Source organism: Canis lupus, chromosome 16 (genome assembly GCF_003254725.2).
Source record: "Canis lupus dingo isolate Sandy chromosome 16, ASM325472v2, whole genome shotgun sequence".
NCBI classification, from domain to species: Eukaryota; Metazoa; Chordata; class Mammalia; order Carnivora; family Canidae; genus Canis; species Canis lupus.
In genome coordinates this window covers 42,452,234-42,478,936 of record NC_064258.1, presented here as the reverse complement: position 1 = coordinate 42,478,936, position 26,703 = coordinate 42,452,234, and the positions used below count along the sequence as shown (strand labels likewise).

The 26,703-nt window shown below is 48.0% G+C and overlaps 2 protein-coding genes and 1 long non-coding RNA gene across 22 annotated transcripts in view; 1 reads left to right on the top strand and 2 right to left on the bottom strand.

Annotated features, from left to right (window-relative positions):
• Nucleotides 1-1,756: 1,756 nt before the first annotated feature.
• On the bottom strand, nt 1,757-4,755 carry LOC112665709 (uncharacterized). Its single transcript, XR_007402685.1, has 2 exons — nt 4,619-4,755; nt 1,757-3,172 (listed from the first exon to the last, which is right to left on the bottom strand). It is a non-coding gene; the product is annotated as an uncharacterized LOC112665709 (long non-coding RNA).
• Nucleotides 3,060-26,703, top strand: part of FRG1 (FSHD region gene 1) — a 61,145-nt gene continuing 37,501 nt past the window's right edge. For 4 of the 17 annotated variants that reach the window (XM_049095015.1, XM_049095005.1, XM_049095012.1 and 1 more), the window contains exons 1-3: nt 4,830-4,979; nt 6,865-6,935; nt 11,950-12,013. In XM_049095015.1, coding sequence (XP_048950972.1) covers nt 11,997-12,013 — 17 coding nt within the window. In that variant the 5' untranslated portion in view covers nt 4,830-4,979; nt 6,865-6,935; nt 11,950-11,996. Of the gene's footprint in view, nt 3,202-3,846; nt 4,663-4,824; nt 4,980-6,864; nt 6,936-11,949; nt 12,014-22,849; nt 23,159-23,804; nt 24,622-26,703 lie in introns of those variants that run through there. The other 13 variants (XM_049095004.1, XM_049095003.1, XM_049095011.1 and 10 more) reach the window with 11 other exon arrangements.
• Nucleotides 14,679-26,703, bottom strand: part of LOC112663878 (ral guanine nucleotide dissociation stimulator-like) — a 28,155-nt gene continuing 16,130 nt past the window's right edge. For 2 of the 4 annotated variants that reach the window (XM_049095001.1, XM_049095002.1), the window contains exon 6: nt 14,679-16,301. In XM_049095001.1, coding sequence (XP_048950958.1) covers nt 15,988-16,301 — 314 coding nt within the window. In that variant the 3' untranslated portion in view covers nt 14,679-15,987. Of the gene's footprint in view, nt 16,329-26,703 lie in introns of all 4 variants that reach the window. The other 2 variants (XM_025466585.3, XM_025466684.3) reach the window with 2 other exon arrangements.

Sequence of the window (26,703 nt, the reverse complement as noted above, 5' to 3'; positions counted from 1 at the left end):
TCTCATGAATAAGTAAATAAAAATTTTTTAAAATATACTTTATTTTTTAAAAGGCTAAAATTTCAGGAAGCAGCCTTCTTTAGCTCCCAACAATGAAAATGTAAAAGCTAGGTCAATGTTTCCCAAATTTGCCTGACTGTAGGAATCACTTTTGACAGTTGTCAAAATACCTATTCCTGGGTCCCATCAATGATCTTCTGAATAAGAATCACTATGTGAATGGCCTGGAAATCAGTATCTTAGACAAATATCTGCAGTGGTTCTTATCAATAAAGCTTGGAAAAATCACACAAGGATCCCTGCCATTGAATAACCTTGAAAACCTGGAATGGTTACGGAAAAACACATGAACAGAATTTCAAAATCCTCCCTTTGCTGAAAACTGTTTATTCACAGCTCCTCATCTTTCTCAATTCATCGAGAACCTAGAGGACTTATGTAACTCCTAAAAACCACTGACACCTGGGAGGATCTGGAAATGAAATTAATGAAGAGGAAAAGCAGCTGTTTAACTTAAAAACCAAGAGTGGGACTAGAAGGGAGAGTCATGCATTTATCTTGATTCCACCATAAAGTATTGTCTTAGCTTCTACAAATGAAATTGGTCTCATTTTTATTTTCTAGAATTTGGTGCTAGAACTCTGTGTATATGTATAGTGGCTGAGCAAGAAGGAATGACATCCAGAAATGCAGAATGGACTATCCCTCATTTGCTTCCCATGCCCCCAAATAGTCAATAGCAAGCTGGTCTTACCTCTTCTCCGCCTTCTCTTTAGATCAAGCCAACTTCCCTCCACACTGCTCCCCTGAAAATGTTCCCCACACATCACCTGTAGGTTAACTCAAAGGTTTTCCTTCCATCCTGTTCTTCTGAATATCTTCAATATGAAATAATATTGCTCTTTCTGGAGTTTCTACTTAGTCTTGATTTCTCTAACTTTACTGTAACCTTATTTCCTTCTTCTTTTTACCTTTCTGTCTTCACTTTTTCTTTCTACTCCCTTACTATATGGTTGTATGGTTTAGTTCCTGCTCATCTGGTCTCTCCACATTCATTCTCTGAGAGCATGTATCCATTCTCTTGCTTTCAACATTCCTGCCAATGATGATAACCTTTAATAATAACGAGGTCGGTGATCGTCACGACTAACATCTACTGAGTGCTTATTTGTGGATCGTAACCACTCTACACAAATTACACCAGTAAATCCTCATAACTCTCAGAGGTACTATTACTAACCCCATTTTAAGAGATTAGGAAACTGAGTCTTTCCAAACGTCACTTATAAAAGCCAACACAAGCACCCTCTCATCCTATCTCTTTTGTTCATGGTTCTGGGAGTTTTTTCAACATGACACAGATTGTTATAAGAAAAAGGGAAGTTGTGTGAAAATATTAGAAAATATGTGGTAACAGTATGAAAGGATACTAACCTAGCAAATTCTTTGCTATGGCTATGGTTTTATTTTCTGAGTCAGTTTTGAGATGGGCCCATCCTGATTCTATGGTGCCACCAGGAAGCATAAGTTTAATAATATTTCCTAAGATTCTTGAAGCCAACTGGTCTTCATGTTTTCTACAATATATAAAGAGTCATGGCTCGAGTAAAAGGGTTTTGGTATCACACCACTGATCACACTGTTTTGTGCCAGTCTTAGCATATCAATATGCTAATATCAATATACCACTGTTGTGTTTGGACCCGCTATTGTGCTTCTTATTATGATTTCAAGATGCCCTTCAAGAACAATGGGAAACTTTGAAAAAATAGAGATTTATTATTTATAAGACCTGGAAATCACACAGCACACCTGGAACCACATAGTGAGGTCACACAGGGCAGGGGGGAGGAGGATGGCGAGCATACAAGTATGCACAGGCAGGTTTTCTGCTTTTATCAGAGCCAAGTGTGGGGGGCTAGGGTTTTGTAGGCTCACTCTTTATTAGAAAATTTAAAATATAAGAGTGTGGAATTTAAAGCTCAGGAAGAGAAAAGGCAAGTGGCCCAAATGGTCACTTATTGAAATCAACCAAGTTCACAAAGGAGCCTAGGGGGCAGTGGGGCTGGCTCTTTGTCTAGTCTTGTGGTTGGCAATGTGTTTATTTGAAATAACTATCTTTTGTCAGTTACTCGTATTACCAAAAAAAAAAAAAAAAAATAGCCAAGGCTCATGGCTTATATCGCATTGCCAAGTGCTGCAGAGTAACCATCCTGGAGTACCACTCTGTTCATCTGACCCCCCTGCAAAGTACCCTCACAATTGCTTCCTGATTATGCAAATTTTTCAGGTACAAAATGACCCAACTTTGCCTTCTCAATCCTGGATCCCACCACTGTAATCTACATGCCCTGTCTCCAACCAACTGGGCTATTCACTTCTCTTTTCACAACGCAGCACTCACCTAGCTCCTTGCCTTTGTCCATACTGTTGCCAACATGTTATCATCAAGCACATGGTGTTTTTGCAGAGACGGTTGGTAAATAAATAAGGAATGGGCCTCCAGTGGCCTCCGTGATATATTATTCCTCACCCCTCTGATATTCCTCCTCCTGCTTTTCTACCACAACCCCTCCTATCTAGTCACACTCCTAAATGTTCCACTCTCTTCATTAACCCACAGCTGAACTTCAGGCTTTACAATCCTAACATGTTAACAGACATTTATGCGGGGTCTACTCTGAAGCAGGTACTGCACAAGGTATATAGGTGAAACAAAGACGAATAAGCTACTTATGTTCCTGCCCTGAAAAAGCACACAATTAACTACAGAATGAGAAATGCAGGATGCTTGGGGAGTGCAGGAGGGAATTTAAAGACAGTTTTTTGGAGTTTTAACCTGAAAAATAAAACTATCAGTTATTTTACTAGCAAAAAAATGGTTTTTTTCAGGAATAACAGAATTCCAATTCTGGACATGCAACAAACAAAGAGGAACATTATTTTGTGCAGAAGAAGAATGAAGCTGGGAGGGTTTTTTCCAAACAAAAGTCCATTGGGGGGGAAAAAATAGCAGAAGTCCAGGTCATGATGGTTTCCAAAGGGCTGAGTTGCAGGGGTAGTGGAGATGTTGTCAGAGATACGAAATACATCTTTCCCTTGCAGGAGCCTGTGATTGATGATTCTTTCCTGCTGCTGATTCTTCTGTTGGGCTCTTCATTGATAATTCTTTCTGTAATTAACCATAATTGATGTTGAGTGGTAAGGCTTCACCTCCTAACTTTCTCTTTTCTCCTCCTTTCCCTATTTTAGTGAGGTTCCACTAATTAATATTGTCTTAAACATTGGAAACCCTGGGGCCAAGTGAAGAGCATGGGAAAGAAGAAAGGGCAGGATTCCAGGGAGCAGAAGCAAACAGAGAGCATTCAGACATTTCCAACCATTTGGTGGGACTACGGTAGCAAAGGTTAGGTGGTGGGAAAAGAGGCCAGACTGTCAATAGTTTACTAAGCGATGCCGGGAGTTTCTCTCCTGAAAGTAATAGGTTGCCTTTAATAGATTTTTAGATTGGGGAATAATCAGCGAGTTCTCTAGAATGATCATTCAGGCAGCATTATCAGAGGTGGTTTGGAAGTGGGAGAAAAGGCAATCAGGGAAGTGAACTATCAAACTGTTGTAAGAGAGGCACCTGGGTGGCTGAGTTGGTGAAGGGTCAGCCTTCGGCTCAGGTCATGATCACAGAGTCCCAGAAGAGAGTCCCTGGTGGAGCCCCGGGATGGAGCCCCAGGAGGGAGCCCTACACGGAGCTCCGCCCCTCCCCCTGCTGTCGTTCTCTCTCTCTCCCTCCCTCTCAAATAAAAATAAAATGTTTTTTGAAACATTTTCTTTCTTTTTTTTTTTTTTAAGAAACTGTCGGAAGATCCCGGAGCAGGCCGGAGACACGGTCGCGGGGGCTGGAGCGCCCCCCGAGGCCCCTGCTAGGCGGACAGACCTCTCGGGTCGTGAGTGTGCGCCTCGGCCTCCGCCGCACCTGCACCCGATTCCGACCGCGCTCGTGCCGTCTGCCCCCAAACTTATGCACTTAATTATCTTTTCCTGGACTCCCCAGTCGTTTCCTGCCCACCACTCCAGTCTCCCTAGATAACACAATAGGAATTGATGGGGTTGGAAGGGCTCGCAAGCCCTCGGAGGCCCAGCTCACGCCCAGGAAAGCGGGGGGGCGCTCCGGGAGCCCCATCACGGGGCTCATCACCCGGTCGCCTTCCCGGGACACGGAGCAGGACACCTCTAGCGCGCCCCCACAGCTGTCAGGCCCTCGGCGGCCGCCAGGGGGCGCGTCCGTTCCCCTCCCCATCCCCCCCCCCCCCCCCCCCCGTTTTTTCTCTTTTGCGGAAACGCGAACCCGCGCTTCTCCAAAGCAAATGAACCCTGAGGTAATTCGGCCCTCTGCCGTCGCCGTAGCCCCAGACTGTAAACAGGAAGTAGGCGCCAAGAGGCGGGTGAAAAATAACGCCCGGGGCTCGGAGGCGCCGTCGCCTGCGCGCTCAGGGGGTCCCTGCGGTTCTGCGCGGGGAGGGCTTCCCTCGCCAGTCCCTCCTCCAGTGGAGGTCTCTTGCCGCTAGCCAGCTCTCCCCTCGGCGGACAGGGCGTCCCCCCAACCATGGCCGAATACTCGTACGTGAAGTCCACCAAACTCGTGCTCAAGGGAACCAAGGCCAAGAGGTAAGGCCAGAGCTGGCGCGGGAGACTCTGGGTCTCTTCCGACGGCGCCCCCGCCCCCCCCGCCCCCCCCGTGGGGAGGAGAGTCGAGTCTCGCGGAACTCGGGGTGTGAGGGAGCCGGGAACTCCGGCGCCCCGCCCTCGGGCCTGCTTCCGGCCGCGGGCTCTGTGGCTGCCGGGCAGCTCCGGGCGCTCGTGCGGGGCCGGCCTGACGGAGGAGACCTGAGGGCGCCACCGCGAGCCGCAGCTGCAGGCCCGGCCCCGGGTCAGGAGCCCCCCAGACCGCTGCTCGGCGCGTCCGCCTTAGTCTCGTGCTGCAGGTCGTGACAGCGACGTCTCCTGTTAGGGCTCGTTACTTCACGCCCGCCCCCCCGCCCAGTACTCCTTAAACGTCTCCCCTCAAAAAAAATCCTTCATTCCCCCCCCCACAAAAAAAACCCTTAATTAATCATCCCTCCCTCCCCCCGCCCAAAAAGAGCAAATCCTTAATTTTTTTAATACGATATGCAGATGTGCGTTTTGACAGGTATAGAATAAGCTCAAGTCCGCGTTCTCCGCAGTTACTAGTTTAGCAGTTTGTGGCAGGTCCGTTAATATCCTGGAGCTTCTATTTACTCATTCATTAGGGAAGATTAGCGGTAGGAGAACTGATGCTAGGGGGCAGCCCGGCGGCTCCGCGGCTTGGCGCCGCCTTGGGCCCGGAGCGTGACCCTGGTGACCCTGGAGTCCCGGGATCGGCCCCACGTCAGGCTCCCTGCACGGAGCCTGCTTCTCCCTCTGTCTGTGTCTCTGCCTCTCTCTCTGTCTTTCATTAATAAATAAATAAAATCTTAAAAAAAAAAAAAAAAAGAATTGCTACGAGGATTAGATGAGTTAACGCGTACAGTAAGCGGAACCAAATGCAAGGAGAAGGTCGTAGTGGTGATTTACGGTCGTTGGACTTTTTAGGAAAAAGTATCTGCCCGCCCAGATCTCCACCTCTCTTCTCTCTGGTAGATTTGCTCACGGTTGATCATTCATTACAGATGTTAATCTGAAGCTTGTCCTGCCTGGCTTTACAGGAGAGAGGGGAGAGTTAGCTTCTGAAAGCTTACGTTTCCATGAAAATACAAATAAGCGCATCTCATGCTCATCACAACTATCAATCTTCATTAACGCACGTAGATAGCACTTTCTGCCTGCCTAGAACAACTCTAAGCACTTTGAATACGACTTATTTGGAAACACCCCCCGGGTGTTTTTTTTTTTTTCTTTTTTTTTTATTACTGAGATATGATACATATAAAATTCACCCTATAAAGCACAGTTCTGTGGGTTTTAGTGTTTAGTCCACAAAGTTCCCCACTGTCATGTTGTCCAACATTTTCATGGTCTGGGAAGGAAACCCCATAATCCTTAGTAGTCCCTCTCCAGTCCACTCTTCCCTCATGCCCGCAACCACTAATATACTTTCTCTCTGTTATCAGTTTGCCTGTTCTGAATATTTCCTATAAATGGAGTCATGCAATATGCGGTCTCTTGTATCTGGCTTCATCCATGTCTAGCATGTATCAGTATCCTTATTTTTATGGCTGAATAATATTCCATTGTATGGATATAACACATTTTGTTTATCCTTTCACCCGTTGAAGGACATCTGGGGTATTTCCACTTTTTGGCTATTAGGAATCATGCTGTTACGAATTTCTTAGAAAATTTTTGTGTGGATGTGTGTTCTCATTTCTCTTGGGTATATACCTAGCAGTACATAGGTTAGGTCATATGATAACTCTGTTTAACTTTTTGAAGAACCCCAAACTATTTCCTAAAGCAGCTGTACCACTTTTCATTTTCACCAGCAACATAGGAAGATTCACATTCACCCTTAATCCTCGCAGTAACCTTAAGAGCATAAATTATTATCCTCATGTTATAGATGAGAAGCTGACAGTGATTAAGAAATGTTCCAAAAGTCGCAGAGCTAAGAAATAACAAGATTAAAAAGGCAGTCCTCCAGAGCCTGTTCTCTTAACTATAATACAATACATACAGGATCAGAACTGACTTCTCAGTATTAGAAGGAAGAGAACATATCGGTGTAGATAACTGTGAATCAATAATTCATAAATCTGTGTACAGCTTAAAAGAGGCTTGTAAGATTCCATCTTAGATGTTTAACATCAAATCAATATTTCTAAACTTATCTATATAAATTCTCTCCTACAGTAAGAAGAAAAAGAGCAAAGAGAAGAAGAGAAAAAGAGAAGAAGATGAAGAAACTCAACTTGATATTGTTGGTAAGTTTTCCATACTTTATTCTGGGAAAAGTTAATACTGCTGAGATGCCTTTAAAAATATTTTCCTAGTGGGACGTCTCGATGGCTCAGCAGCTGAGCGTCTGCCTTTGGCTCCGGGAGTGATCCCGGGGTCCGATACAGTTCTGAGTCTTTGCTCCTAGTCTATGGTTTAACTTTTCATTTTATTAAATGGTATTTTTCTTAAAGCAAAAGTTTAAAAAATTGAAAAAAATTTTTCAATTATAATTTTTCAACTATAAGTTTTTTTTTAAGATTTTATTTATTTATTCATGACAGACACAGAGAGAGAGGCAGAAACACAGGCAGAGGGAGAAGCAGGCTTCACCCAAGTGTCCCAGAAGTTTTTAGTTTTTATAAGATTCCATTTATTACTATTTTTCTGTTACATTACCATCTTATATCTTCAGTCTAAGAAGTTGTTGCTTACCCCAAGGTCATGAAGAAATTCTTCCACGTTTTCTTTATGAGGCTTCAGTTTTAGTTTCTCATTAGATCTATGATCTATCGTGGTTTATGTATACAATGGAATATTGCTCAGCCATTAGAAACGACAAATACCCACCATTTGCTTCAACGTGGATGGAACTGGAGGGTATTATGCTGAGTGAAGTAAGTCAGTCGGAGAAGGACAAACATTGTATGTTCTCTTTCATTTGGGGAATATAATTAATAGTGAAAGGGAATATAAGGGAAGGGAGAAGAAATGTGTGGGAAATATCAGAAAGGGAGACAGAACGTAAAGACTGCTAACTCTGGGAAACGAACTAGGGGTGGTGGAAGGGGAGGAGGGTGGGGGGTGGGGGTGAATGGGTGACGGGCACTGAGGAGGGCACTTGACGGGATGAGCACTGGGTGTTATTCTGTAGGTTGGTAGACTGAACACCAATAAAAAATAAATTTATTTTAAAAAAAGATCTATGATCTATCTCATTAATTTTTAGTCTTGTGTGAATTAGGGATCAAAGTTCTTTTTTTCATTTTTTCATATTGATAACCAGTTGTTGTAGCACCACTGTTGAATAGACTTTCCTTTCTCCATTAAACTGCCTTAATACGTTTGTCAAAAATCATTTGACTTTATATGTGCTGATATATTTTTGGACTTTGTTCCATTGATTTGTCTGTTCTGTTGATATATTTGTCTTGATTACTGTCCCTTCGCAAGTTTTTGAAATCAGGAGGTCTTCAAGGTTCATTCATGTTACAGCATGTGTCAGTCTTCCTTTTAAGACTGATATTCCAGGCAGCCCAGGTGGCTCTGGGGTTGAGCACCTGCCTTTGGCCCAGGGCGTGACCCTGGAGACCCGGGATCGAGTCCCACATCGGGCTCCCTGCATGGAGCCTGCTTCTCCCTCTGCCTGTGTCTCTGCCTCTCTCTCTCTCTCTCTCTCTCTCTCTCTCTGTCTAATGAATAAATAAATAAAATCTTTAAAAAAAGAAAAAAAAAAAAGACTGATACTCCATTGTGTATATACTGCATTTATCCATTCATATTTCAATGAACACATGAGTTACTTCCACTTTTTGCCTATTGTGGATAATTCTGCGAGGAATATGGGTGTACAGATATCTCTTCAAGACTTTGGTTTCAGTTCTTTTGGGCATGTACCTAGAAGTGGAATTGCTGGATCATGACAGTAATGCCATTTTTAATTTTGTGAGAAACCACCATACTGTTTTGCATAGTTGCATTTTATATTTCCACCAGCACTGCACAGGGTTTCAATTTTTCCGTATCCTCACCAACATTTGTTATTTCTGGTTCTCTGATAATAGCCATCCTAGTGGGTATGAAATGGTATCTCATTATGGTTTATGCCTGTGTCTCTGCCTCTCTCCCCGTGTGTCTCTCATAAATAAATAAAAATCAGTATACACCACATTTTCTTTATCCATTTACCTTTGATGGACATCTGAGTTGCTCCCAGCCCTTGGCTATGATAAAGAATGCTTCTATGAGGATGGAGGTCTCTTGGCGACCCTGCTTTCAATTCTTTTGACTACACGTACCCCAGAAATAGGATTGCTGGATTATATGGTAGTTGTAGTTTTAATTTTTTTGAGGAACTCTCATACTGTTTACATAGTGGTTGCACCATGCTACATTCCTATCAGCAATGCACAAGTGTCCTGATTTCTCCATATCCTTGCCAACATTTTATTTTTTAACAGTGGTCATCCTAGTGGGTGTGAGGTGACCCTCATCGTGGTTGTGATTTGCCTTTTTTGATGGTTAGTGATGTGGAGCATCATTTCATAGGTTCATTGGCCATTTATACATCTTCTTTCAAGGAATGTCTGTACAGGCTCTTCGTCCTTTCTTCCATGGGCTACTTGTTGCCTTGTGACGAAGTTCGTAGGAGTTTTTTGTATGTTAACTTATTGTCAAATACATGGTTTGCACATATTTTTCCCATTCTATTCGTTGTCTCTTCACTCTCTAGATTGTATCCTTTGGTGCATTTGAAGTTTTATAGACCCCATTTGTCTATGTTTACTTGTTTGCTGGTGCTTTGGTATCGTAGTCAGGAAATCACTGCCAGGTCCGTGGATCCTGGGTGGCTCAGTCAGTAAGCATATGATTCAATGTCAGCTCAGGTCTTGATCTCAGGGTTGTGAGTTCAGGCCCCATATTAGGCTCCACCCTGGGTATGGAGCCTGTTTACAAAAAGAAAGAAATCATTGGCAGATCTAATATTGTGAATCTTTTCCTTATGTTTCCTTTCAAGCATTTTATCTATAAAATAGATATCTATTTTGGGGTTTTTTTTTAAACATTACTCTTACATATGTTTTCTCATTTTCAGTGTATGATTCTTTCACTTCTTTCATTAGTCTTGTTCCTGAATATCTTACCTTTTTCAGTGTTGTGGTAAATGGAGTTGTGTTCTTGAGTTCCACTTCAAATTGTTCATTGTTAACATCTAGAGATGCAACTGCTTCTTGGTGTGTTGGTTTTCATTTCTGCAACCTTGTTGAATTTGTTTACTGCTTCTAATTTTTTTAATCCTTACGATTTCTACGTATAAGATTATGGTATATGCAAATATGATTCTTCTTCTTCCTTTCCAGTTTGGATGTGTTTTGTTTCTTTTACTTGCCTAATTGCTCTGGCTAAGTTTTCTAGTACTATATTTGATGGAAAGGCCAGAGTAAAGAACTTTATTTTGATCCTATTTTTAGAGGAAAAGTTTGAGTCTTTTGCTATTTTGTACATTAGTTGGGATTTTTTTTTTCATATTTGGTCTTTATGATGTTTAGTTGGTTTACTTTTACTCCTAGTTTAGTAAGAGTTCTTTTCATGAAAGAGTATTAAGTCTCGTGAAGTGAAAACAATAAACAGCATACAAAGTCAGATGCTTTTACCATCTGAACCACCTAGGTGCCCCCCTTTGCACATTCTTTTTTTGTTTCTTAAATTACACTTAGGAATGAAATCATATGGTATTTGTGTTTCTCTGACTCCCTTATTTCACTTAGCATTACTCTTTAGCTCCATGTACGTCATTCCAAATGACGAGATTTCATTCTTTTGTATAACTGAATAATACTCCATCGCATATGTACCACGTCTTCTTTATCCATTCATCTATTCTTTCTAGAGTTCCTTGAGAGATTTATATATATATATATTTTTTTTTTTTTTCTGTATGTGTTTATAGCATTAAGCTCTCCTAGAAATCTTTTGCTGCAGCCTAAATGTTTTGGTATATTGGGTTTCCTTGTTTCATTTGTTTCAAGATACTATGTATTTATGTAAGAAAGAGAACCCAGGAGTGGGTGGGGGCAGGGGGAAAGGAGAGGGAGAATCTTAAGCAGGCGCCACACTCACTGCAGAACCCAGCACAGGGCTCGATCTCAAGATACTGAGATCATGATCTGAGCCAAATCAGGAGTCGAAGGCTTAACCAACTGAGCCACCCAGATGGCCTCAAGATGCTTTTTAATTTCCCCCTTAAGTTATTCTAGGAAAAAGTTTTTCTTCTTTGACCTGTTGGTTGTTAAGAGAACGTTGTTTCATAATTGGCTCTTTATACATCTGAGACTTCACTAATGTGGTGGTCACTGGCCAGGCACATGTGACAATTTACATTAAAATTAATTAAAATTATATAAAATTTTATATAATTGAGAAAATTCACTTTCTCAATCACACTCGCCATATATATCAGATATGTAATAACCACATACCATATTGGGCAGCACTAGTAGACAGTATTTCCTTTTTACGGTACGATCTATTGGAGTCTTGATATAGATAGAATAATAGTTGTCAACCAGGTGCAATTTTGTCCGCCATGGGACGTATGGCAATATCTGGAAACATGTTTGATTTCACAGGTAGGGGATCCGTGTTTTACTGGCACCTAGTGGGTGGAGTTCCAGAAAGCTGTTAAAATCCCGTAATTCACAGGACAGCCCCCCAACAAAGGCTCATCCGGCCCACATGCCAGTAGTTTTGACGGTGAAAACCTTTGACCTATAATATGTTTCAGCAGGACGTGGAGGGCTCGTTGTTTTTTCCCTCTGATTGGCCAGTTGACTAGACCCCCTCTGCTGTGTGTATTCAATCCATCCTCTGCTTACTGCTAGTGAACTTTAGGCTAAAAATGTGTTTTGGTATTCTTGGTTTTTTTTTTTTTTTTTTTTTTCACTTAAATGGTGGAGAAGGTCCTATTCCTTGCTAATTAGCATGCAATTTTTTTTAAAGTGAAATTGATAGTTAAGGTCCTTTACAATGAAAGAATACATATTTAATTTTATTTTTTTATTTTTTAAAGATTTTCTTTATTTATTCATGAGAAAGACACAGAGGGAGAGAGAGGCACAGACACAGGCAGAGGGAGAAGCAGGCTCCACGCAGAAGCCTGACGTGGGACTCGATCCTGGGTCTCCAGGATCACACCCTGGGCCGAAGGCAGTCACCAAACCACTGAGCCACCCGGGCGGCCCAGCATACAATTTTAAAAAATCGACTTTTGCTGTCTTACAGGTTCTTTGACTCTGCACATATAGACAAATCTCTGTTTCTGGCTCATCATGGCTTCCACTTCAAGGTAAGTGCCTTTGATGAAAGCCTTTATGAAGGGCCACACCCAGGACATTTTTAGCTCTTGGTCCTGCTGGCCTCACTAAGCATATGGTGTCTAGGAAAGAAAAAGGAGGAAGAGAGAGCACAAAAGGGAGACTGAGGAAAGATGAGGCAAGCAGGGTAGTGCATGTGGTATAGGTGAGGCTTTGTAGCTCCAGGGTCTGCACTGTGTCTGAAAATGTGATTTATTTCTCTCATCTTATTTTTTTTTTAAGATTTATATTATATATAAATCAGAGAGAGGGAGAGAGAGCACAAGTGGGAGTTAGAGAGAGAGGGAGAACACGCTCCAGATTGAGCACGGAGCCCGATGTGGGACTCGACCTCATGACCCCGAGATCAGGATCCAAGCTGAAACCAACAGTTGGTCACATAACTGACTGTGCCATCCAGGCGCCCCCTCCTCATCTTTTAATGCACAAGGTGCTTGCTACTGGACTACCATGGTCCCTGCAAGCTTTACCATTCCATGAGTCTTCTTTCCTTATTTTTTTCAAGTTTTTACTTAAATTCTAGTTAGTTAACATATACTGTAATATTGGTTCAAGACTAGTGTTTAGTGATTCATCACTTACCTATAACACCCAGTGCTCATCACAAGTGCCCTCCTCACTGCCAATCACCACGCCAATCCCATGCCCTCCTTCCCTCCAGCAAGCCTGTTGTTCTCTGTACTAAAGAATCTCTTATAGTATACCTCCCACTCTTTTCCTTCCTTCCCCATATTCGTTTGTTGTTGTTGTTGTTGTTGTTGTTTTCTTGTTGTTGTTGTTTTAATTCCACGTATGAGTGAAATCATCTGGTATTTTCTCTGAATGACTGACTTTGCTTAACATATAGAATACACTCTAGGTCCTTTCTTTGGTGTTAGTAGTGATCTCTCCTTTCTCATCATGATTTTATTAGTTTGAGTGTTTTCTGTCTTCTTTTAAATAAGGCTGGCTAATGGTTTATCTACCTTCTTAATTGTTTCAAAGAACCAACTCCTGGTTTTGTTGATCTTTTCCACAGTTCTTCTGGTCTCTATTTCATTGAGTTCTGCTCGAGTCTTTTTTAACCCTCTTCTTCTGCTGGGTGTTGGATCTATTTGCTGTCTTTCACCAGCTCCCTTAGGTGGAAGGTTAGCTTTTCTATTTGAGTTTTTTCCAGTTTTTGGATGGATGCTTGTATTGCGATGTATTTCCCCCTCAGGACTGCTTTTGCTGTATCCCAAAGATTTTGAATGGTGGTGTCTTCATTCTCATTAGTTTCCATGAATCTTTTTAATTCTTCTCTAATTTCGTGGTTGACCCTTTCACCTTGTAGCAGGATGGTCCTTAACCTCCACGTATTTGAAATCCTTCCAAACTTCTTCTTGTGATTTAGTTCTAGTTTCAAAGCATTATGGTCTGAAAATACACAGGGTCGATCCCAATCTTTTGGTATCAATTAAGACCTGATGTGTGACCCAGTTTGTGGTCTCTTCTGGAGAAAGCCCCACGTGCACTTGAGAAGAATGTGTATTCAGTTGCGTTTGCATGTAAAGTTCTATAAATATCTGTGAAATCCATCTGGTCCAGTGTATCATTTAAAGCTCCTGTTTCTTTGGAGATGTTGTGCTTAAAAGACCTGTGGATTGCAGAAAGCGCTCCATTGAAGTCACCAAGTATAAGTGTATTATTATCTAAGTATGTCTTAACTTTGGTTATTAATCGATTGATATACTTGGCGGCTCACGCATCCGGGCCATAAATATTCGTGATTGTTAGGTCCTCTTGTTGGATAGATCCTTTAAGTATGATATAGTGTCCCTCTTCACCTCTCACTACAGTCTTTGGGACAAACTTTAATTTATCTGATATAAGGATGGCTACCCCTGCATTTATTGAGGACTATTTGAATGGTACACAGTTCTCCAACCTTTTATTTTCAGGCTGTAGGTGTCCTGATGTCTAAAATGAGTCTCTTGGAGACAGCAAATGGATGGGTCTTGCCTTTTTTTATCCAGTCTGAAACCCTGCGTCCTTTTGATGGGGTCATTAAGCCCATTCACGTTCAGAGTTACTATTGACAGATATGGATTTAGTGTCATCATGATACCTATTCAGTCCCTGTTTTTGTGGATTGTTTCCTTGGACTTCCCCTTTCTTTTACAGGGTCCCCCCTTAATATTTCTGGCAGAGCCGGCTTGGTGGTCACATATCCTGTCAGTTTCTGCCTCTCTTGGAAGCTCTTTATCTCTCCTTCTATTCTGAATGAGAGCCTTGCTGGATAAAGTATTCTTGGCTGCAGGTTCCTCTCATTTAGGACCCTGACTGTATCCTGCCGGCCCTTTCTCACCTCCCAGGTCTCTGTGGAGAGGTCTGCTGTTGTCCTAAAGCTTCTCCCCATAAAAGTTAGTGATTTCTTGTCTCTTGCTGCATTAAGGATCTTCTCTTTATCTTTGGAATTTGCAAGTTCCAGTATTAAATGTTAAATGTTGAGCGGTTTTTATGGATTTAAGGGGGGTGGGGGTGATCTCTCTAGCTCCTGGATCTAAATGCCTGTTTCCCTTCCCAAGTTAGGAAAGTTTTCAGCTATGATTTGTTCAAATACATAATCTGGACCTCTGTCCCTTTTGGCGCCCTCGGGAACCCCAATTAAACGTAGATTTTTCCAAAAAAAAAAAAAAAAAAAAAAAAACGTAGATTTTTCCTTCTGAGGCTGTCATTTATTTCCCTTAACCTATCCTCATGGTCTCTTAATTGTCTTTCTTTTCTTCCCTCAGTTTCCGCCCTTGCCATCAACTTGTCTTCTGTGTCACTCACTCGTTCTTCTCCCTCGTTAACCCTGGTCGTTAGGACCTCCAGTTTGGATTGCATCTCATTTAACTGATTTTTAATTTCGGCCTGATTAGATCTAAATCCTACAGTCATGAAGTCTCTTGAGTCCTTTATGCTTTTTTCTAGAGCCACCAGTAGCTTTATAACTGTGCTTCTGAATTGGCTTTCTGACATTGAATTGTAATCCAAATGTTGTAACTCTGTGGGAGAGAGGACTGTTTCTGATTTCTTTCTTTGGAGGTGAGTTTTTCCTTCTAGCCATTTTACTCAGTGCGGAGTGGCCAAAAACAAGTTGTACTGGAATAACGAGAAAGAGAGAGAGAGAGAAAAAAAGAAAAGAAGAAATAAAAAAGAATTAAAAAGGGGGTGGGGTGGGGAAACAACAGAAACAAACAGAAAAGAAAAAAACAAGGGGGAGTATCCTCTGATTCTATATACTGTAAATCCCTCGGCTTCCCCTGGAACTTTCCAGTGCTGCTTGGTCAATACCTTGCTTTTCCCCTGACCTTCTAGCTGGTCTTCTGAGGGAGGGGCCTGCTGTGCTGATTGTCGGGTGTGTGCACCTGGGGAGCTGCCCAGGCCCCTGCCAGGTGTATGGCTCAGTGGGAGTTGTTTATCTGTGAGGCCCCTGCTCAGTCCCAGGTACAGGGTGACACCAGGAGGGACAACAACAGTGGGGGCGGCCAGCTGTGCAGCTCTGGAGTCAGCTCCCGCAGTGACTACTGCAGCTCCCAGTGTGCAGGGGCCTGGATGCTCCAGGGGCGGGCCCGCCGATCTGTACAGCTCGGGCCGCCCGGGGGCAGGAGCCACCTGGCTGTCCTGTGTCCTCCCGGCCTCTGCCTGACCTGGGGGAGCACCCGATCCTGGGCTGTGTCCCCCGGCGCCCTGGGCTCTGGGACCTGTGACACTGTGAATGGACCTAAAGTGTAGGTCCACGATGTATAATTTAAAAGCATCAGAGTGAATTTTGTTTGAAGTTAACTTATACTTTATTACAATAAAACTCATAAGCCATTTTACAGGTTAAAGAAAAACTCAAAATATAGAAACAGTGAAATGACACGGGAAGGGCAAGCCTCCGTTGGGCTGCAGGCATGACGAGCCCCGCGGTGGGAGCTGGGGCGGGCTCCCGAGGTGGTCAGGGGGCTGCGCAGAGGTTGAAGCCAGTTGTCCCGGAGGCAATTGGCGGCTCTGGCACTCTGGGGACCCCGATTGCAGGTGCCAGGGCCTGCTCCTCCTCCGGGGTGGCCGCAGGTGCACGTGGCTCGTCCAGGGCGCAGCCGTGATCTAGAGCAGTGACCACTATCTGCAGGGGCTTCGCCTCCCCAGCTGGCACCTCAGCTGGGGCCAAGCCCTCAGCCCCAGCAGCCAGGGCGGCCTCGAGCACTTCAGGCCCATCCGAGGCAGCAGGCCCCACAGTTGGGGCTGGGGCGGGCTCCGGAAGTGCTTCAGGGTCTTTTGCTCGGGCCGAAGCTGTAGCTCCAAGAAGACAAGGTATCACCACCAGGACGGACTTTCCACGTCCCTCCCAAATCAAGGACACTCTTCCAACCGCTCAAAGAGCCCTGGGAGGTGTCCACAGCCTGCAGCTCGTGGGGATGGGGTGTGAGCCGAACCCCTGCTCCCGGCCCAGCTGCACGGACGCTGGATCCGTGGGGCCCACCCTGTCCCCAGCTCGGCCACCCCCAGGCCTCCTCACCCCCAGCCTCTGGCTCCGCTGCATGGAGGCGTCTGAGTTGTTGCAGGTAACGCCGGGCACGGAGCTCCACGTCTGTGCCTGGCATGCGCTGCCTTATGAATTCCAGAATCTTCTTCAGGGAGGCAGATTGGGGGAGCCGACAAAAGTCCTCCTGATAATAGTCCATCCATATCTCCAGGATGCAGCAGATGGCCCTGGGGAGGGACAGGTGGGCACAGGGGTCAGAAGACAGGGCTCCCTCACACCGAGGTGTCCCGGGGAAGCCCTGCAGGACCCGGGGCCTCGGCCTCCCGTGCGGGGCTGTCAGAGGCCAGTCCTGCTCCTCGTCCACCTGCCACCTGGCGGTCCTGCCTGCCACAGGCCTGCTCCCCGAGGAGGGGCTGGCACGAAGCCTCTGTGCGGGGGAGCCCACGCCCAGCGGTGTGACCATCACGGTCTTTGCTGGGAAGCGGGGCTCCCTCCTCAGCCTGGCTCCCTGCCCACTTGCCCCTTGAATCCACCGGCAGGCGTCCGGGGACGGGGGGCGTCTGGCCTGTCATTGCCCTCACTGCACACACTGTCGCTCTGGGAAGGTCCAAGCCAGGAGGGCTCGGGCTCTGTGTCCTGCCAGGCCTTGCCAGGAGCCACCCGGGACCTCCACTTTCCCTCCCTGTGGCTCTGCGCTGCCTCCCTCATGAGGGGCCCCGGGGGGTGTCCTTCCACTGACTCTAATCTGCCGTCTCCCACGGGGCCAGGGCCACCGGGTCTGTGAGCCCTCAATGGCCCTCGTGGCAACCTGCTGTGCACTGGGTCCAGGTGCCACCAGATTGGGGAGTGCGATGCTCCCCACCCCCTCTGCTCTGGGTCCCAGGTGTGGGGCAGACAGAGGGCTGGGAGGGGCGGGCATGGAGAAAGTCTCCCTTAGGGGTCCCAGTGCTCTCCCACCAAGCCCACACCCTATTCACGGCTCTCCTTTCCTCCTTTCCTGAAGGGCCCTTAGACCTTTACCCCGTCACGGGAATTGCAGATGTGTGGGGTGAGGGTCCAGCACCCCCGGCCCACAGCCCCCTCGCTGCCCTCCTGGAGAGGGAAGGCCCTCGGGCAGGGGCCGGAGTCACTCACAGTTTCCAGCGCTGCAGGACCGCGTCGTCGCCACCACACGCAGCTGCGATGCACCCATATCTAGGGGAGGGCGGGGGCATCCCACGAATCATCCTGTGGCCGCGACCTCTCACCGTGGGGGCTGTCACCTCTGACCCCCGACTAGGCCGGAGCCCCGGGGGCCGTCAGCTCTGTGCGGGGGGCCACGGGCAGCCCCCGGAGAAGCGCCCGCACCTGCCGGGGCCTCCTGAATGCTTGAGCATGAAAGGCTCCGGCCAGGCCCACGGCCGATATCTGAGTGGGCCTGGGCGCCCGGGGTCCCCCTGTGTGGTTGCCCCAGGACACAGCCCCCCGGTGACGGTGGGGAGGAGGCACAGGCCCCGTCACGGGGGAGGAGGACGGCTGCGGAGCACAGGCACAGCCCCTCTGGCCGACCCGCCACAGGCCAGGCCCCGGGGCTGCCCTCCGGGACCCCACTGTGCCCTGGGTGACTCTGCTCCAGGCGGGGGAGCGGCCCGAGGCCGGGCAGCTCAGAACCATTCCCAGCCTCCCCACCAGCAGGTGGCCCACCCCTGGGCTGCGGAGGCGCAGGTGCTCACTTCGTAAACAGCAGATCCAGCACCTCGTCGGTGGTGGCAAATCCATGACAGTTGTCTAAAAAGATGAAAACGGAGATGACATCCCTGCGCAGCAAGGCGGGCAGCAGTTGTTGGAATTCCTGCTCCAGCAGCTCCGTCCGGCTGGGCTTCGTCGGGCAGATGGGAGGCGCCTTCCCGGCCGAGGCCCTTGCACCCTGAGTTGGGACAGAGGGGACGTGCATGGAGCCGCCGGGAGGCCTGGGGTGGGAGCGCAGCCCGCAGCCCGAGCTCTCGGGGGCCGTGGGGGGCAGGAGTGCCCACGGCAGGAACCCGGGCCTTGATGCCTGTGGCTCAGTCACTTAGCCTCTGACTCTGGGCTGTGGCTCGGGTCGTGGCCTCAGCACCCTGGGATCCCGCCCTGGCAGGCCCTGCGCTTGGGGCCCAGTCTGCTTCAGGAGCCTGGGTCTCCCTCTCCCCTCCCTGCTCTCTGCCTGTCTCTTACACAAACAAGACAAACTATCCGATAAAGAAACAATCTTAGAGGATAAATGTTCAAAAAAGTTTGGATCAGTACAAGGACCTCAAGAGACACAGAGAGACAGAGACCGAGAGAGACAGACACACAGACAGAGGGAGAAGCAGCCCTGGTGCAGAGAGCCCGAGGCGGGACTCGATCCCGGGCCTGCGGGGTCAGGGCCTGGGCGGAAGGCAGGCGCTAAACCCCTGGGCGACCAGGCCGCCCCTGAAGGCTCTGCTCTGGTATTCCTACACCTCTGTGCACAGGGACTCTGCATCTGGCCCAGGCAGGGGCAGGGCCCTGGGGCAAGTGTGGGGAGCAGGGGAATGCAGACTCATGTGGGAGCAGGAGTGTAGGGGGGAGCCCAGGGGAGTAGCAGGCTGGCTTCTGGGACCCGGGGCCCTTCGTGCCGCATCGGGGACCCGGGTGTCGGGGGTGCCCCGGCCCCTGCACTCATTTGAGCCCGCGCTGGCCTCTGTTAGCTGCGCAGGGCACTTCCCAGTTCCTCGAGGCGGTGGGGCAGAGCACCCCTTCCTCCCGCTCGCGCCCCCTGTCCCGGGTGGAGCTCTGTGGAGACAGTGCCCGGCAGCCAGGCAGGAGGCCTCAGCGCCCGGTCCGGCCGCCTCGGCTGGGCCGCACCCCCAGCGGCCCCCATCCAGACACACCACAGCGCAGGCGGCACCCCCCTCCCCCAAGGAGAGCAAAGGGATCGGCTGCAGGGCCTCGGGGGGACTCTTACTCGGCGGGTAAGAGGACCTCAGGAGCCCTGTTTGCACCCTGCCCACCTTGACCTCAGGGTGACCCTGAAGGGATCACCGGGGAACCTGCCGCCCTGCAACGTCCCCCAGCCTGGATGCACCTGCCCACACATCCCTGTTTCCCGGAAGCTGAAGAGGAGGGGATGGGGCCACCCAGGATGGCTGGCACAGGGGGCCTGGCCTGGCCTGCTCTGGCTTACCTGACGGCGCCTCCTGATAAACGCCCTGAGGCGTTGGTTTTTATGCTGGAGCCAAAGCCTACAGCATTGGAACAAGCGGCACCCCTGGGGTTCCTGGGAGCCAGAGCCCCCAGAGGTGGGCCGGCAGCAGGAGAACATCTTCCAGGAGCGGATGTCTCCAGCCAAGTGAGCCTGAGGTGGGGCTGCACTAGATGCGGTTGCCTGGTCACGGGGGTTCCAAGTTCTGTTGGGCTCTGTGTCACGGGAGTGACCTCACTTCCTGGGACCCCCTCCCTGACCCACTCCTGGAGGAAGCTGCAGGGGCGGCGCTCGGGGCTGCCGACGGCTCCCCCGTCCCTGCAGGCGATGGCCTGTGCACACAGTGACACACCCGCACCCCTGTCCACAGGCCCCAGGGAAGGACTGTGTGCAGCCAGGGCCCCAGCCTGGACACACGCCTGCGTTCAGACACAACTTTCCATTCTTCCCCGGTTTTGACCCCAGAGAAGCCGTTGTGCCCGTCGGGGATGGTCTGCATCTTGCCCGTGGGACAGGGATTATCCTAGCGGGTGCTTCCTCCAGACGTCCCCAGGCCACTGTGGCATCATATCTATGACATTGGAGGCGGGTGTCACATGCGGGAAATACCTCCAACCACATGTTCTTCCTTGGTGTGTACATGCGCCCAGGCCCACGAGGTCCATGTGCACACACGTGGGCACCAGTTCTCTCATACTGGAGGCCCAGAAGATGACAGTCCCACCGGGGGAGGCATGGGCAATAGCTCCCCACGATCCTAGGCTCCTGAATCCAAGGCAAACCCTACAGAAGGTGTCAGAGTCTCGGCCTAGAAGGTGTGAGGCCGTCCTTATCCTGAACCCCTGCCTGTCGTGTGTTATGGGCCCTTCCCTCCTTCCCACTGGGTGAGCTGTGGACAGCGGTGCACCCAGTGGGTCGCCCTGACCTGGGCTCTAGGGAACCTGCTGTCAGCCACAGAACTGAAAGTAGACAGGAGGCACTGACTCTCCGGCTTGACCCCCAACTGAACTGAAAGCACGTTGTGTGTCCACGTACACTGACAGAGAAACAGAGACACGGATATAAATGTAGACACAGATGCAGAACTAGGAAGTTAGCAGAGGAGAAGCAACATCACTGAAGATCATTAAATAAAAAAAGAAAGACAGCTGAGTCTCGAATGGAGAAAAATGGAGTAATTAAAATAGAATCATGAAAAAATAATTCATCAAACCGAAAAGCAGAGAGAGGGATAAAGAAGAAGGAGCACTTTGGTGACACAAAGAAACGGCAAGCCTCGAATGTAAGGGTGATCGTGCCTCACGGACTCCATGGAACCTAAGTTGGGCAACAAGCAGCACCTTCCAGCAAAGGCCTAAGCGAATTATTTTCTGTTGTTGTTTTTTATTTAAAGATTTTTATCTCTTTATTCATGAGAGTGACAGAGAGTGAGAGAGGCAGAGACATAGGCCGAGGGAGAAGCAGGCTCCATGCAGGAAGCCTGATGGGGGACTCGATCCCGGATCCCAGGATCAGGCCCTGGGCCGAAGGTGGATGCTCAGCTCAGCCCCTGAGTCACCTGGGGGTCTAGACTAAGCTAATGAAAATGTACAAGGGATTGTGTCATACTGTGTTTGTAAGGGGGTAAAATTTCTCTTTACTAAGAAAGCGAGGGCAGCCCGGGTGGCTCAGCGGTTTAGCACCGCCTTCGGTCCAGGGCCTGATCCTGGGGACCCGAGATCAAGTCCCCCCTCGGGTTCCCTGCATGGAGCCTGCTTCTCCCTCTGCCTGTGTCTCTGCCTCTCTCTCTCTCTCTCTCACTGTGTGCCTATCATAAATAAAAAATAAAAAAAAATTTAAAAAAAAAAAAGAGTCATGGCTCGAGTAAAAGGGTTTTGGTATCACACCACTGATCACACTGTTTTGTGCCAGTCTTAGCATATCAATATGCTAATATCAATATACCACTCTTGTGTTTGGACCCGCTAATGTGCTTCTTATTATGATTTCAAGATGCCCTTCAAGAACAATGGGAAACTTTGAAACAATAGAGATTTATTATTTATAAGACCTGGAAATCACACAGCACACCTGGAACCACATAGCGAGGTCACACAGGGCAGGGGGAAGGAGGATGGCGAGCATACAAGTATGCACAGGCAGGTTTTCTGCTTTTATCAGAGCCAAGTGTGGGGGGCTAGGGTTTTATAGGCTCACTCTTTATTAGAAAATTTAAAATATAAGAGTGTGGAATTTAAAGCTCAGGAAGAGAAAAGGCAAGTGGCCCAAATGGTCACTTATTGAAATCAACCAAGTTCACAAAGGAGCCTAGGGGGCAGTGGGGCTGGCTCTTTGTCTAGTCTTGTGGTTGGCAATGTGTTTATTTGAAATAACTATCTTTTGTCAGTTACTCGTATTACCAAAAAAAAAAAAAAATAGCCAAAGCTCATGGCTTATATCGCATTGCCAAGTGCTGCAGAGTAACCATCCTGGAGTACCACTCTGTTCATCTGACCCCCCTGCAAAGTACCCTCACAATTGCTTCCTGATTATGCAAATTTTTCAGGTACAAAATGACCCAACTTTGCCTTCTCAATCCTGGATCCCACCACTGTAATCTACATGCCCTGTCTCCAACCAACTGGGCTATTCACTTCTCTTTTCACAACGCAGCACTCACCTAGCTCCTTGCCTTTGTCCATACTGGTGCCAACATGTTATCATCAAGCACATGGTGTTTTTGCAGAGACGGTTGGTAAATAAATAAGGAATGGGCCTCCAGTGGCCTCCATGATAATATATTATTCCTCACCCCTCTGATTTTCCTCCTCCTGTTTTTCTACCACAACCCCTCCTATCTAGTCACACTCCTAAATGTTCCACTCTCTTCATTAACCCACAGCTGAACTTCAGGCTTTACAATCCTAACATGTTAACAGACATTTATGCGGGGTCTACTCTGAAGCAGGTACTGCACAAGGTATATAGGTGAAACAAAGACGAATAAGCTACTTATGTTCCTGCCCTGAAAAAGCACACAATTAACTACAGAATGAGAAATGCAGGATGCTTGGGGAGTGCAGGAGGGAATTTAAAGACAGTTTTTTGGAGTTTTAACCTGAAAAATAAAACTATCAGTTATTTTACTAGCAAAAAAATGGTTTTTTTCAGGAATAACAGAATTCCAATTCTGGACATGCAACAAACAAAGAGGAACATTATTTTGTGCAGAAGAAGAATGAAGCTGGGAGGGTTTTTTCCAAACAAAAGTCCATTGGGGGGGAAAAAATAGCAGAAGTCCAGGTCATGATGGTTTCCAAAGGGCTGAGTTGCAGGGGTAGTGGAGATGTTGTCAGAGATACGAAATACATCTTTCCCTTGCAGGAGCCTGTGATTGATGATTCTTTCCTGCTGCTGATTCTTCTGTTGGGCTCTTCATTGATAATTCTTTCTGTAATTAACCATAATTGATGTTGAGTGGTAAGGCTTCACCTCCTAACTTTCTCTTTTCTCCTCCTTTCCCTATTTTAGTGAGGTTCCACTAATTAATATTGTCTTAAACATTGGAAACCCTGGGGCCAAGTGAAGAGCATGGGAAAGAAGAAAGGGCAGGATTCCAGGGAGCAGAAGCAAACAGAGAGCATTCAGACATTTCCAACCATTTGGTGGGACTACGGTAGCAAAGGTTAGGTGGTGGGAAAAGAGGCCAGACTGTCAATAGTTTACTAAGCGATGCCGGGAGTTTCTCTCCTGAAAGTAATAGGTTGCCTTTAATAGATTTTTAGATTGGGGAATAATCAGCGAGTTCTCTAGAATGATCATTCAGGCAGCATTATCAGAGGTGGTTTGGAAGTGGGAGAAAAGGCAATCAGGGAAGTGAACTATCAAACTGTTGTAAGAGAGGCACCTGGGTGGCTGAGTTGGTGAAGGGTCAGCCTTCGGCTCAGGTCATGATCACAGAGTCCCAGAAGAGAGTCCCTGGTGGAGCCCCGGGATGGAGCCCCAGGAGGGAGCCCTACACGGAGCTCCGCCCCTCCCCCTGCTGTCGTTCTCTCTCTCTCCCTCCCTCTCAAATAAAAATAAAATGTTTTTTGAAACATTTTCTTTCTTTTTTTTTTTTTTTAAGAAACTGTCGGAAGATCCCGGAGCAGGCCGGAGACACGGTCGCGGGGGCTGGAGCGCCCCCCGAGGCCCCTGCTAGGCGGACAGACCTCTCGGGTCGTGAGTGTGCGCCTCGGCCTCCGCCGCACCTGCACCCGATTCCGACCGCGCTCGTGCCGTCTGCCCCCAAACTTATGCACTTAATTATCTTTTCCTGGACTCCCCAGTCGTTTCCTGCCCACCACTCCAGTCTCCCTAGATAACACAATAGGAATTGATGGGGTTGGAAGGGCTCGCAAGCCCTCGGAGGCCCAGCTCACGCCCAGGAAAGCGGGGGGGCGCTCCGGGAGCCCCATCACGGGGCTCATCACCCGGTCGCCTTCCCGGGACACGGAGCAGGACACCTCTAGCGCGCCCCCACAGCTGTCAGGCCCTCGGCGGCCGCCAGGGGGCGCGTCCGTTCCCCTCCCCATCCCCCCCCCCCCCCCCCCCCCGTTTTTTCTCTTTTGCGGAAACGCGAACCCGCGCTTCTCCAAAGCAAATGAACCCTGAGGTAATTCGGCCCTCTGCCGTCGCCGTAGCCCCAGACTGTAAACAGGAAGTAGGCGCCAAGAGGCGGGTGAAAAATAACGCCCGGGGCTCGGAGGCGCCGTCGCCTGCGCGCTCAGGGGGTCCCTGCGGTTCTGCGCGGGGAGGGCTTCCCTCGCCAGTCCCTCCTCCAGTGGAGGTCTTTTGCCGCTAGCCAGCTCTCCCCTCGGCGGACAGGGCGTCCCCCCAACCATGGCCGAATACTCGTACGTGAAGTCCACCAAACTCGTGCTCAAGGGAACCAAGGCCAAGAGGTAAGGCCAGAGCTGGCGCGGGAGACTCTGGGTCTCTTCCGACGGCGCCCCCGCCCCCCCCGCCCCCCCCGTGGGGAGGAGAGTCGAGTCTCGCGGAACTCGGGGTGTGAGGGAGCCGGGAACTCCGGCGCCCCGCCCTCGGGCCTGCTTCCGGCCGCGGGCTCTGTGGCTGCCGGGCAGCTCCGGGCGCTCGTGCGGGGCCGGCCTGACGGAGGAGACCTGAGGGCGCCACCGCGAGCCGCAGCTGCAGGCCCGGCCCCGGGTCAGGAGCCCCCCAGACCGCTGCTCGGCGCGTCCGCCTTAGTCTCGTGCTGCAGGTCGTGACAGCGACGTCTCCTGTTAGGGCTCGTTACTTCACGCCCGCCCCCCCGCCCAGTACTCCTTAAACGTCTCCCCTCAAAAAAAATCCTTCATTCCCCCCCCCACAAAAAAAACCCTTAATTAATCATCCCTCCCTCCCCCCGCCCAAAAAGAGCAAATCCTTAATTTTTTTAATACGATATGCAGATGTGCGTTTTGACAGGTATAGAATAAGCTCAAGTCCGCGTTCTCCGCAGTTACTAGTTTAGCAGTTTGTGGCAGGTCCGTTAATATCCTGGAGCTTCTATTTACTCATTCATTAGGGAAGATTAGCGGTAGGAGAACTGATGCTAGGGGGCAGCCCGGCGGCTCCGCGGCTTGGCGCCGCCTTGGGCCCGGAGCGTGACCCTGGTGACCCTGGAGTCCCGGGATCGGCCCCACGTCAGGCTCCCTGCACGGAGCCTGCTTCTCCCTCTGTCTGTGTCTCTGCCTCTCTCTCTGTCTTTCATTAATAAATAAATAAAATCTTAAAAAAAAAAAAAAAAAGAATTGCTACGAGGATTAGATGAGTTAACGCGTACAGTAAGCGGAACCAAATGCAAGGAGAAGGTCGTAGTGGTGATTTACGGTCGTTGGACTTTTTAGGAAAAAGTATCTGCCCGCCCAGATCTCCACCTCTCTTCTCTCTGGTAGATTTGCTCACGGTTGATCATTCATTACAGATGTTAATCTGAAGCTTGTCCTGCCTGGCTTTACAGGAGAGAGGGGAGAGTTAGCTTCTGAAAGCTTACGTTTCCATGAAAATACAAATAAGCGCATCTCATGCTCATCACAACTATCAATCTTCATTAACGCACGTAGATAGCACTTTCTGCCTGCCTAGAACAACTCTAAGCACTTTGAATACGACTTATTTGGAAACACCCCGGGTGTTGTTTTTTTTTTTTTTTTCTTTTTTTTTATTACTGAGATATGATACATATAAAATTCACCCTATAAAGCACAGTTCTGTGGGTTTTAGTGTTTAGTCCACAAAGTTCCCCACTGTCATGTTGTCCAACATTTTCATGGTCTGGGAAGGAAACCCCATAATCCTTAGTAGTCCCTCTCCAGTCCACTCTTCCCTCATGCCCGCAACCACTAATATACTTTCTCTCTGTTATCAGTTTGCCTGTTCTGAATATTTCCTATAAATGGAGTCATGCAATATGCGGTCTCTTGTATCTGGCTTCATCCATGTCTAGCATGTATCAGTATCCTTATTTTTATGGCTGAATAATATTCCATTGTATGGATATAACACATTTTGTTTATCCTTTCACCCGTTGAAGGACATCTGGGGTATTTCCACTTTTTGGCTATTAGGAATCATGCTGTTACGAATTTCTTAGAAAATTTTTGTGTGGATGTGTGTTCTCATTTCTCTTGGGTATATACCTAGCAGTACATAGGTTAGGTCATATGATAACTCTGTTTAACTTTTTGAAGAACCCCAAACTATTTCCTAAAGCAGCTGTACCACTTTTCATTTTCACCAGCAACATAGGAAGATTCACATTCACCCTTAATCCTCGCAGTAACCTTAAGAGCATAAATTATTATCCTCATGTTATAGATGAGAAGCTGACAGTGATTAAGAAATGTTCCAAAAGTCGCAGAGCTAAGAAATAACAAGATTAAAAAGGCAGTCCTCCAGAGCCTGTTCTCTTAACTATAATACAATACATACAGGATCAGAACTGACTTCTCAGTATTAGAAGGAAGAGAACATATCGGTGTAGA